We start from the raw sequence: 12521 nt of genomic DNA on the forward strand, positions 1-12521 counted from the left end.
CGACCGAGAAAATTAGTTTACGACCACCGCAATTCGACAATCCCGACCCTGACAGATTGACACCACACGAAGACAAAACCAAGGAATTTCCTGACGGTCTCCCACTCCCATCAACTCAAAACTCCTCCCAATGCACCCACGTCCAATTACGAAACGCTACATTTTCCCACCTAAACCCAAAATCATCCAATCACGAAAAAACCGAACTGACGATAGACAGGACACGACAAGACAGATCAGAAAACAAATCGAACAGGCAGACGGACGAGACAAACTCTCCGAAGCAAACAAATATATCGCGAACCACCAGTTAACATTTAAGAACTCTCGAAAACGAACATTTACATCGCGAACCACAGTGTAACATAGAGGAATAAAGTGGACATAACAAACAGCGTATCACCCTATTCCCCACCAAGGTGCTCAATATTACCCAATACATATTGAGAGAAGGCAACGGGAAATCATTCAACGCTGCCATCGTATGCAATGTCTAAGTAAATAATAAATCCAAAATTCGACTGCGGCAACCTGCGGCTTCGCGTTTTATCTCATGAAATGTCGGTGAAAAACGTGGTGTCGTCACCGATAAATGGCGAGTTGATTTCGCTATATGCACTGCTGCCGCCAATCTGTAGTGTTTTGTTTAGGACGCGTTTATGTTGCCACGCAACAGTATTTCTGGGCGACATAAACAACTGTTTTTTCATCTGGGTGTTTATGGTTCTTCTCTGTTTCTCGTCATTTTTTAACAAAATGTTTCGGTGTGCGAATCACGAATTGGTGCAGTGCACCATGACTGCCACGCTCGCAAAAACTCAAGAAATAATACGAATGAAGGTGTTTTTAATTTTCTTTTGGTTTCGTCTGACCCTTACATAAATAAATTTCGTTCAGAACCAAAAACAAAAAACAAGCTACCATTTGATGAAAAAGTTGAAGCTCTACTGTTGTAAATTTCGATAACAACTTGCATACCTAGGTATACCTTTTTTATTCTCTCTCTCATTCTCTTTCATGCCACGAGCTAGAGGCATGGAAGTAGAGGGGCGGTCCATTGACCGTCCCAGGTGAGGTCAGGTTTTTAGTGGGCATGGGTACGCCAAAAATCTGCGACCTGAGCCCCACACTACCCCATTCTGAGGTGTGCGTGGGGCAATTTTCCTCCTCTTCCTTACAAAAAAAAGTATACCTTTTTCGTGTAAATAATAAGCTTAATTAAAATGTAAATAACCGTTACCTCTATATCATAAATTTTCATTAAATCTTGTACATAAGCGTATTCTTCTTATTTCATTTTATTTTAAATTACATAAAATTATTATTATTTAAATTAAGTAGTATTTTTTATGGAAAGGAATTATTTTTTATCATTTTCAATCTAAATTGAATTATATTTCATTTTAAATTTATTTTATATTCAATCTATGTGTCAAATTTATTATTTATTATTTATTATTAATCTATTATTTATTTTTTAATTTATTTATTTATCTCTATCGTACCCAAGAACAATTAAAAACACTTTCTATCGAGAATTTTTTCGAAATAGAGCTTTCCTAGGGTTTTAGCCGTTTTCGGCCTTTTCAGACCACTCTGCGACGTAGTTACGGGTAAGCGTCGGGAAAAAATAATAATAGATATGGATTCCGATTCGGGTACGTTGGTGTCGGAAATTCCACGATCTAAATATTTATCCTTGTTTCCGACCGTTTCAGTAAATAAAGAAAACCTGGTTCTTAACGCATATGGTAATGTTCCGCTGTCGCCGACAGGTTCGATCAACTTAAATGTTGAGTACGGAAATGTAAAGAAAAAATTGAAATTTTATATCATACTTTGCGAAGGTCCTACGTTAATCGGCAGACAATGGTTGTATGCAATCGGACTTTGGTTCTTCAGGTTCGAACAGAAGAATAATATAAGTAAGATTGATTCAGAGAATATGAAAGGAAGTTTAGTAAAAATTTTCCCGGAATTATTTGGTAAAATACCAAGTGTGCTCAATAAAGGTTCAGTAAAGCTAAAATTGAAACCGAATACTTTTTTGAACCGAAGAATTTTGAAGCAGTGCCACTATCGCGTCGTACAATTATGTACTTCACGTATTAACAGAATTAATGTCCGTGTTTCGGACAAACTAAAAGAGATACTAAGTAATTGCAAATATTTTTCCTTGTGCTTAGACGAACGCACCGATGTCGCCGACATAAGTAAATTGTGCATTTTTGTGCGATCGATAGACGATACATTCGAAATTACGGAAGAATGATTAGAAATAATACTGCTGCTTGGAACAACGCAAGGAAAGGATATATTTGCAGCATTCTACAGGGTGTCCCAAAGAGGGACACCCAGGGTGTTGTATTTCCTTGGAATTTATAAATTTATCTTTTACAAATTTATAAAAGACTTTAAAGAATTATTAACGAAAAACACAGACCAATCAGAGCACGGATGCATCAGACGGATTCTGATTCAGCCAATGCTGACGCTACGCTAAGCGGGAGCTGTTGCCGAGCCGGGATCCCTCTGCTACAGCGGCGCTCTGATTGGTCCGTGTTTCTTGTTAACAACTCCTTAATAAAGCCGCGGAGAACATTTTCGCAAAGGAAAAAGTTACTTCAAATGATGTCAGGAATTATCCTTTTCAAGGAAGTACAAAATTTTTGGGATACCCTGTATAACACTGTACAAGAGTATGGAGGATTTTTAAAGTGGACGAGGATAGCGCAAAAGCGATGGTAGGACAGGAAAAAGAGTTGAGAGGCCTATTGCAGAAGAACGGAATCACTTGTCCTACATTCGACTACATCGTTCATCAGGAGGCATTATGTGGAAAAATTATTACTTTGGATTTCACTATGAAAATTGTAACCCAAGTTGTAAACACAATTAGGGGTGGAAATGAATCTTTATCGCACAGAAAATTTAGATTATTCCTTCAAAACGTTGAGGCTATCTACCGAAGTCCGCTGGCTCAGCGCGGGAAAAACGTTGAAGATTCTTCGCTTTGAGGAAGGAGATTTTGGAATTTCTCCAAAGAAATACAAAAATCGAAGAAGATATTAAATAAAAAAATTTAATGATATGTCGTTTTTATGCAATTTAGCATTTATTATAGATATAACGAAGCACCTAAATTGTTTAAACATTAATTTGAAAACGCAGAATCAAACCATTTCTCTGCATGATTCTCCAGCATGCAAGCAAATTGCTGACGAATATAACTGTGTAAACTTTGACAAAATAGTGTCAATACTGGAAAAAATATTAAATGAATTTAAAACAAGTTTTCAAAGATTTTGTTGCTTTGAATCAGGATCTTGAATTATTTAATAATTCGCAAGGATGTCACATTAGAGACCAGACACCAGAGTACCGTCTGGAATTATGCAACTTACAAGCAGACCCATTTGCAATGAACAGAAGAGAGCATGGTCAAGAATTTTTTAAACTATTACCTATACAGAAATACCCGAAATTAATAGATTTCTGCCTCAGAATCTGCTCGAAGTTCGGAACTATGTAAATACAAATGAGAGGCGGCATTTTCAACAATGAAATTAATTAAATCGAAATATCGCTTCAGTTTGTTAAACGAATCATTATTATTGTTAAGTAAGTGGATATTGATGCACTGGTGGATAATGCGATGCGCTCAGAATAAATAAAAAATCAAGTAAGCATATGGATATGAATTTGCATGAACTATTACGTCCATGACCGTGATGTCAACTTCGAGCCAAGGGTCTTATCTACACGTACACAGTGTCGGCAGATCATGACTTGTTCCCCTACTCTAATTCCCCTTTCTACCGCGCTATTCCCCACGCTTCCGCCGCGGTCGGGTCACGTGACGCGTTCCGTCTCTATCGTGCATATTCCGGCACTGGCAGAGAGAGGGTAACTTTTTCCCCTGAATTCGTGATTCCTCCCCTTATCTGGGAACACTGTATGTACAGGGTGTATAATAATTATATGTCACGACCACCATAGCGGGATTCTACACCTCTGGATCGGTGGAGATCTGTTAAAAAAGTGGAACACAAAATTGACGTGACCTTGAAAATCAAGGTCAAATTATCGAAAATTTTTTCTTGATTGGATCGCATAGTACTCATCGCGAGGAGTAAAAGTCTCAAAGGAACCATGGGTCTCTTGTCAACCGTTCACATAAAAAACGATGTTAGAATTCCATTTACGTTCTAGAATAATTTTACTGTTACATTGTGTTTATATTCGCATGTTTTCAAAGTAAATAGGTAGTAGGGGCACAGACGGATTACTATCGCATGTAAACACCGCTGTAATGATCTATCTCTTAGTGTCGACCTTACAGAATTCGCCGCGATCAAGCACTTCGATACTAGTCATCGATGCTGATAATCAAGCCATTGGATGCTAGATAAGTTGCAACGGGAACCACACTTTTTAGAAAATGTGTTGTTCACAAACGAACGCAGTTTTACGAGTAGCAGCATTTTAAATCAACAAAATGCGATGATTTGGGTTTACAAAAACCCCCATGCAATGATTGAAAAATATAATCAAGGACGTTTCGCAATCAACCTATGGGCAGGAATTATTGGCCCAATTTATTTACCTACATCATTAACAAGTGCAACATATCTGCAATTTCTAGGGACTCGCTTCTTGAGTGAACTACATCAAATTATACCACGCAACAGACATCATTTCGTCTATTTCATGCATGATGGTGCTCCTCCTCATTATGGCCAACCGGTTCGCCAATTTTTGGATCAAATGTTTGGAACACGATGGATAGGACGCAGACCTGCTCCACATTTGTGGCCTTCTCGTTCTCCAGATTTGACACCACTGGACTTCTTTCTTTGGGCAGCAGTAAAAGAAATCATTTATGGATCAGGTCAGGAACTTCAAACTGTGCTACAGTCAAAATGTAAAATTCAACAAGCTTTTGAACACCTACGAACAGTACCGAAGATCGGCCAAAAATTAAAAAGAAACGTGGAAATGAGATTAAGAAACTGCCTGGACCAAAATGGCGACCATATCGAGGCTGGGACACAAGCACGACTGTTGCGATCAATTCGAGAAAACGGTACTGTTTTATGGATTCGACGAAGAAGTAGACACCAAAGAAATTAAGTAAGTATGGTAAAAATATGTGTAGAAAGATGACGTAATATTAATACTTGATCACTAAATTCTTTATCTAGTCGCTGAAACTCCCGTTGATCTGGCACTTTTGCTGCACGCAGCGGTCTTCCGTTATTTCTTACTCTATTGCGATATATTTCGCGAGATAAAGAATGATTTCTCCCTGCTCCGTCAATAGCACATTATGAACTTTATATTTTATTGTAAAATATAAGGACATTATAAATAAACTATGTTTAAAAATCATCGAAACTTTAATATCGTTTTTTTATGTGAACGGTTGACATGAGACCCATGGTTCCTTTGAGACTTTTATTCGTCGCGACTAGTACTATACGATCCAATCGAGAAAAGATTTTCGACCGTTTGACCTTGATTTTCAAGGTCAAGGTCAATTTTGCGGTCCATTTTTTTAACAGATCACCACCGATCCAGAGGTGTAGAATCCCGCTATGGTGGTCGTGACATATAATTTTTATACACCCAACATGTATACGTAGTAGTGGTGAGTAACCTGCCGGTGCAGCATCGTGGGACTCGTGCTAAAGGAGGAGTCCGAGTGAATGTGGTGGGGGCTGACTCGCCGAGCAGGCGAAGAGGAGAAGCAGCCACATCATCTGCCCACAGACGTTTAACGAAATTCGGACTGGCAACAAAGCTAGATCTATGGGTGCCGCACCAGCTCACAGAAGGGAATCGTCTTGATCGCGTATAATTTTTACGTACGCGTAAAAATTACGTGAATTCGGTTAGTAAACTTAATCACCCCCTCCATATTCTCCAGATATTGCTTCATTAGAGTACCACCTGTTTCGGGCAATGTAACATTCTTTAGTCGGAAAAAGATTTGATAATATCGAATCCATAAAAAAGAAACAAGCATTGGAAAGTATTTTAACACACTTCTATCCTACACATTTCTCACCGATCACTCGATCGTAAATATGTACGTCGGTAGGTAAGCATCGTGGACAAAAAGCCGACTAATAGGCTACCGGTCGGTAGCGTCGGTAACAAAAAGCCGATTAAGGGTCGATCCATACAGGCCGGAACCGGACCGTATTTCATGGGGACTCTAGATCCAAATGCCGGGTTGCCAAAATCTGTCCACTAGTGTTCCGACGGTTGGACTTATCGAGTCCGCCGAGCGGCTGATCATTACCAGATGGCCTTTCGAGTGCGCGTTGACAGTTCCCCGTTGTGCGTGGCACAAAAAAATGTTTTTAGGGGCTCCACAGCTCCTTAGGTAAACTATCGGATCTCTCCTCTATAACATCATGGAGATAGGAATCGTTCCTGCCTCTTGGTGAAACAGCATCACACATCTTTATATATTATACGTAAATTATACATATATTGTAAAAACGAGAATAGTTGTTATTTTTTTTAAGGAAATATCTGCATTAGGAAGGAGATCATTCCATATGAATTCGATCTTTTTTTGGGGACTATGTCTCGAATTTTTAGGACATTGAAATATGTTGTAGTCCAAGTGAAAGTGGGAGACGGGGGTTGAGCCGGGTTTATCTTCAAAATTGTTTAAAAGATACAGATCATCAAACTTTGCCATTTTGGACGAGTTTTACGAAAACTACCTTCACAATACAATTTATTTCACAGTTATTATTAAAGATAGAAACATTTTCTTTTTTTTTTAGTCATCATCGCAAAAAACTGTTATTCTTAAATAATTTACTATTCTATGCAAATGTCATTTCTTAATGCAAAAATATTAGAAACATCTTTGTTTTGGGTCCATAGAATTGCTGTATATTCTTTAAACACTCTGAAATAATGGTCCACAGTGTTTGTCCTAAAATTACAACTTTCACGTATTTAAAAAAAAAAAAAGGACGTGGGGAAAGAAGACGCGAGATATCATATATCTACATAAACTGTTGTTGGGATTTTGTGCACTCCGAGTGTATAGTAAAGGTTAATACCATTCATAGTGCAAAGGACATTGGGGTTTTTCCAAGCCTGCCGGTGCATAGCGGTCGTTCAGTCGGTGCACTTACAATTACTTGAATCGCCGGACGCCGCGCGCCGCGTCCTTTGCCGTTCTTTTACCTGACCGCAATATTTGAGGCTCCGCAAATGCAAAAACAAAATTTCAAAGAGGAACCATCGAATTAGTACTTCCTAATGATTCTGTCAAAAAACTATTATACACGCTTTTTCACCAGGTCGAATCGTTTCAATTCAGTTGGAAATTGTAGTTTTTACAAACCGATGAAAATGAGTTTTTGGGAGGTAATAGTGAAAACATAAGAGTATCTAATGAAAATGGTGTCAGTTGAAAAAAATGTTTTCTTCACCAATTATTTTGCAATTGCATTAAACAAATGTTGGGAAAAATAGCTGTTATTAAAAAATTTTGAAAAAGTGAGGGTATAGCTCAAAGTGTCCCCATTACGGACTTGTATTTAAAAAAGAGTGGTCACTTTAAAATCGACGAAATTAGAATTATTTGAAAAGTAAGCACATCGGCCGTCTGAGATGGATATACAGGGTGAGTCACTTAACGTTTGCACCTCAAATATCTTTGTTGTTTCTAAAGATACGTAAAATATGGTAAGGACAAAGTTCAATGGTATAATGGGAATGACTCGATGCTATAAAACAATTTTGTTTTTATGTCATTTTTTTAGAGACATCAAGGTCACCTTGACTTTTTTAAATGGAACCACCCTTTTTTAAACACCTACAATGATAGTCCCTTTCACTAGGAATTCAGTGACTATATTATTCCAAGGTCATTCAAGGTCAAGTACTGAAAAAACGTATAAAAGTAAAATATGGAAGCAGAATACCTGTACCGTATATAGCTCACCCTGTATATCGCGGTACAGCATTTGCTTCAAATAATTTTAATTTCGTCGATTTTAAAGTATCCATTTTTTTAAAAACAAGTCCGTAAAGGTGACACTTGGAGCTATATCCTCATTTTTTCAAAATTTTTGAATAATCCTCTGCTACTTTTCCCAACATTTGTTTAAAGCAATTGCAAAATAAATGGTGAAAATACCATCTTTTCCAACTGACACCATTTTCAGTAGATACTCTTTTATGTTGCCACTATAAGCTGCCAAAAAATCATTTTCACTTGACTCAGTTGACACTTTTTTTTACACATCTGTAGGATCAACAGTTTTTCAGATATCCAAAAATCCTTTCAGATTCGTTGATAGGTCACTAAATACTACAACATAGGTATTCAAAGTTGAACAAATTCCGAAACAATACTCCCAAAAGTGTCCGATATCGCGTGGAATGACTCAAATACATAATAATTTGTAAAATAAGAAGAATTAATTCTACATAAAGCTGGTGATGCTGATTTTTATTGTTCCTTATAGTTTGAACTATTACTTAATAACATTACAACTCAGATGAACAATATTCTTTATTTCGAAAATTGTACTTCGGATAGCTTTTGGGCGTTCTTGTTGTGGCATCCGGCAGCCGGACAGCATCCACAGAGATTGCTTTGCCTTCGATCCTGGGAAGTCACCGGTCCGGTGCCGGATGCCGAGTTCATAGGCATCCCCCGGGTGTAGAGGGGAGTAAACTGTTCTGGTGTTAGGTAGCAAACCCCCACGGTGCGCAGCTCTTGGCCTTTGTTGCGAGCATCTTGAGCGCCTCTCAAGTGGCCTTGCTAGGGTTTCCGGCCTGTATGGATGTAGAAAACGTGGTAGTATTCCTTCTACCATCCGTTCCGGTCTGTATGGATCGGCCTTAATAGGCTACCGGTCGGTAAGCGTCCGGGACAAAAAGCCGATTAATAGGCTACCGGTCAGTAAAGTGTCTTTGCCAAAACGGTGGGAAGAAGTTGTGGAATGAGAGAGTGATTATATTTTTTCGTAAACTTTAAAGGTATGTTTCAAATATTAATTGAAATAATGGAACAGTAAACGGCATGAACTTATGGGACGACCTAAGATATTACATACTTAGAATCGATTACAATCGTCATAAAAGTTTTCACTTCAGTCGTGTGACCTTAAGCACATACTCATTTTGATTTTAATTTACCATTAACGCTGGATAGATATCGGCATTCGCGCGTGTTTCTTTCTGAAAATCGTACTTCGGTACGAGTTCAATCGTTCGGAATAACCGACACTGGGTAGCGAATGAAAGTCCATTATGTGGTCCGCTACTAGAGATTGCCCTCAATACAAGGTGCATTTGTCCGCTGGACATGCGGCGGAAAGGTATATTGCTATAGTATGTAGTACTATATGTACAGAAATCAATTTAAAGAAACTTGACTTACCTTAAAGTCGATATAACCATTTTTGTCCATGTCGAATGTACGGAAGACATGATCGCAGAATTCTTCTGCATTGCCAGATGGGAAGAACATTTTGTACATGTCGACAAATTTCGCAGGTGTTAAACAGCCATTCGGACAATCTTGCTGCAACATTAAAAAAGAACACCATTACAACGTTTTTTAATCTTCTATGTTATGGTCAAATAAATTTGTATTAATCTTTGAATCTTACATCAATGTTTAATATAATCACAAATATACGTTATACGTATACGTTTATACGTTCATTCCTTTATACGTTTCTTCATATTTATTTTGTGCTGTAATGTTTTAACATGTTTAATAAAATATTTTTAAATGTAGTTCCAAGCATTTTAGTATCTTAACGCTTTATGTACCGGAAGTCTATTAATAGCCTTTTCGGCTAAACTTTACTTCAGGAAACCAGAAATTTTTAACTTTTTAAATATAATCCTGTAGATTTGGCGATAAAATGCCGAAAATCCAAGTTTTAATCCTAGGAGATCAGTAATTCAAAAGTTATGCATGTGTAAAGTTGAGCGATTTTAAGAATTTCTGACAGGTAAGGGCGTCGCCATATTAATATGTACATACTCAGCGTCGTGCGTTTTCTAACGAGTGGAGCTGTTTAAAAAGTGGACCGCGAAATTGATCTTGATCTTGAATCCCGAGGTCAAAATTGTTTTTTATTGCATAGCAGAGCACTCGTTACGATGAACAAAAGTCTCAAAAGAACCATGGGTCTCAAGTGAACCGTTCTCTTAAAAAACTACTTCTTCGTTTCGTAAACTATTTTATTTTATATGTCTACAGGGTGCCCCAAGATGGTATAAACGTGGGCAGGATGATTCTACATGAGAAAATATAGAACATTTTTTTTTCATTTAACTCCTTTCTAAGAATGGAAAAAAGTTTGAAAATTCGACGAAAACACGCGGCATTAGAACGCGGATTTTTAAAATCAATTTTCTCGAAAACAGCGCGTCAAAGGAAAAACTTTATTGCATATTTTCGACTTATATTTTCATGCAGAATCATTCCCTCCACGTTTATACCATTTTGAGATATCCTATAGACATATGGACATAGACGTTTTTTAAGAGAACGGTTAACTTGAGACCTATAGATCCTTTGAGACTTTTGTTCTTCACGATGAGTATTGTAAGATGCAATAAAGAAATGTTCGACCTTGAAAAAAGATAAGGTCAATTTTGCGGTTGATATTTTAAACGGATTTCTACTTATCCAGAGGTGCAGAATCACGTTATAGTGGCCGCGACATATAATTTTGAAACACCCTGTACATAGACAGTGTGGACATAGTAAAATTTGGACACGTCTTGTACTTTAACACATTTTGAACGCTGTACTGGATATGATGCTGTGACAAGCGTCACTTGTACTAATAAAGATTTGTACAGGTCTGCACAGTGATCTACATATAACGCGAGAAGTGATATTTTGCCAAAAAATTTTGCTTATGATAAAAAGAATATATGCAATTTCCTGCTAAATAATATACAATAAAAAAAGTAAGTTTCGCAAGGTAAAAAAAAATTCACATTTTTCCTTAATGTTTATTGATAAAAGATAATGAAAATACACTCCAGTTTTCAAATTGAAGACAAAATTTTTTTATTCTAGTCTGACATTTTTCTCAATTTTTTCGAAAACCGTTTGTTTTACGAAAAAAAGTAATAGAACACAAAAGACGCACCCTATCCAGACATACAAAAGTTTTGTTGAACATTGTTTTCGATACAGTCAATGATATAGAAGGTATTCGAGAAAAACGATTTGATGAGTATTTAATTAATTATTTTAATGATTAAGGGCCGGGGGCACGTTTTCACGTTATCCGATCGAGGTAAAACTTTGCACAGATTTTTTTTTTATTAATTGGAACAATCCTGAGGGGGAAAGTCTAAAAATAAGGACCACCCTACTGTACAAGCACAGACGCGAGTGTACCACTATTTGTGCAACATTCCAAGAGATCCCCTCTCTTAACAAGCGTATCGTATTTTACATAAAAAATATCAGCTTGGATCGATTGATGAGGTATCATATACGATTTATGAAACTGACTCTATATACCCCCTCTGTCCCATAATAATAGTACCAGTTGATGAATTTAATTTGTCCCATAATAATAGTAGCAAATGAAAATAAATACAGAACGCAACGTTTATTATAAAAAAACTAGATTGAATGAAAGAATAAGTTAAAAATATTACTCCTAATTTTTATTTTGAGCGTTCAGATATTTTCTGGATTTTTCAATAATTTTGTTACTGCATTTGAAACTTGTAGGTAGAATCGCTTGGCTGTGAAGGTTCGCTTTCTCTATATGCGTGAGCTTAAAATTATTGGAACCATCGTTCTTCAAACTCTCATTTTTTCATCTTATTTTTACAATGGGTAGATATTCATCTGAAATAAGATACTTGATTTCGATCAGCGGATGAAATTAGAAAAATAGTTATAATTCGTAATAATTAGGTGAACCTAAAAATTGAAAGATGTGTCAAAACAAATGACAGATGTCATAAAACATTGATTTTGACTGTCGGCTTCGCAATTTTACGGTACAACATAACTTATAGCTGCATTCGCTAATAATTCCCGTTTAAATATTCACTTGCAACTACTATTATGGGACAGAGAGAGAAGGAAAGAGAGTATCTTTTATCTTCCCTGGAGGGCTACATTGAAGTGTAATACCGAAACTGACAAGCTCGGTAGTGTCCGATCTAGTCTACTACTACTAAGAAGTAAGAGATAACTTGGCTCGTAGAGGGTGTACGATACTCTGAGGGGACAATCATTCGTAAAATTGTAGCACGGTCGACGATGTGTAATAACCAGTGCGGAGGTCTCCGCTACGAGGCTATCCGTGCCGCAGGCAACGAGAGTATTTGATTCCCTCTATCCTGTGCCCGTGCCTGTGGTGGCATGGGAACCCTACATCACGATGTAATGTGCTTGCACCTACCGCGTGGATTGCGGTTATCCAGCTTACGTACTTTCTTGCAACGTCAGTTGAGTTTTAGGAAGGACTCACAACGATCAGTGT

The 12521-nt window shown here is 37.3% G+C and overlaps 1 protein-coding gene and 1 long non-coding RNA gene across 4 annotated transcripts in view; both read right to left on the reverse strand.

The window, feature by feature from the left end:
- Positions 1–12521, reverse strand: part of LOC143360937 (uncharacterized) — a 308277-nt gene that overhangs the window by 85486 nt on the left and 210270 nt on the right. The gene's annotated exons all lie outside the window — the stretch shown is intronic.
- Positions 1–12521, reverse strand: part of LOC143360931 (neuronal calcium sensor 2) — a 602579-nt gene that overhangs the window by 40601 nt on the left and 549457 nt on the right. For all 3 annotated transcript variants that reach the window (XM_076800137.1, XM_076800139.1, XM_076800138.1), the window contains one exon: positions 9425–9568. In XM_076800137.1, coding sequence (XP_076656252.1) covers positions 9425–9568 — 144 coding nt within the window. The remainder of the gene's footprint in view (positions 1–9424; positions 9569–12521) is intronic.

The sequence above is a fragment of the Halictus rubicundus genome, chromosome 14, assembly GCF_050948215.1.
Source record: "Halictus rubicundus isolate RS-2024b chromosome 14, iyHalRubi1_principal, whole genome shotgun sequence".
In the NCBI taxonomy this organism is placed as follows: Eukaryota; Metazoa; Arthropoda; class Insecta; order Hymenoptera; family Halictidae; genus Halictus; species Halictus rubicundus.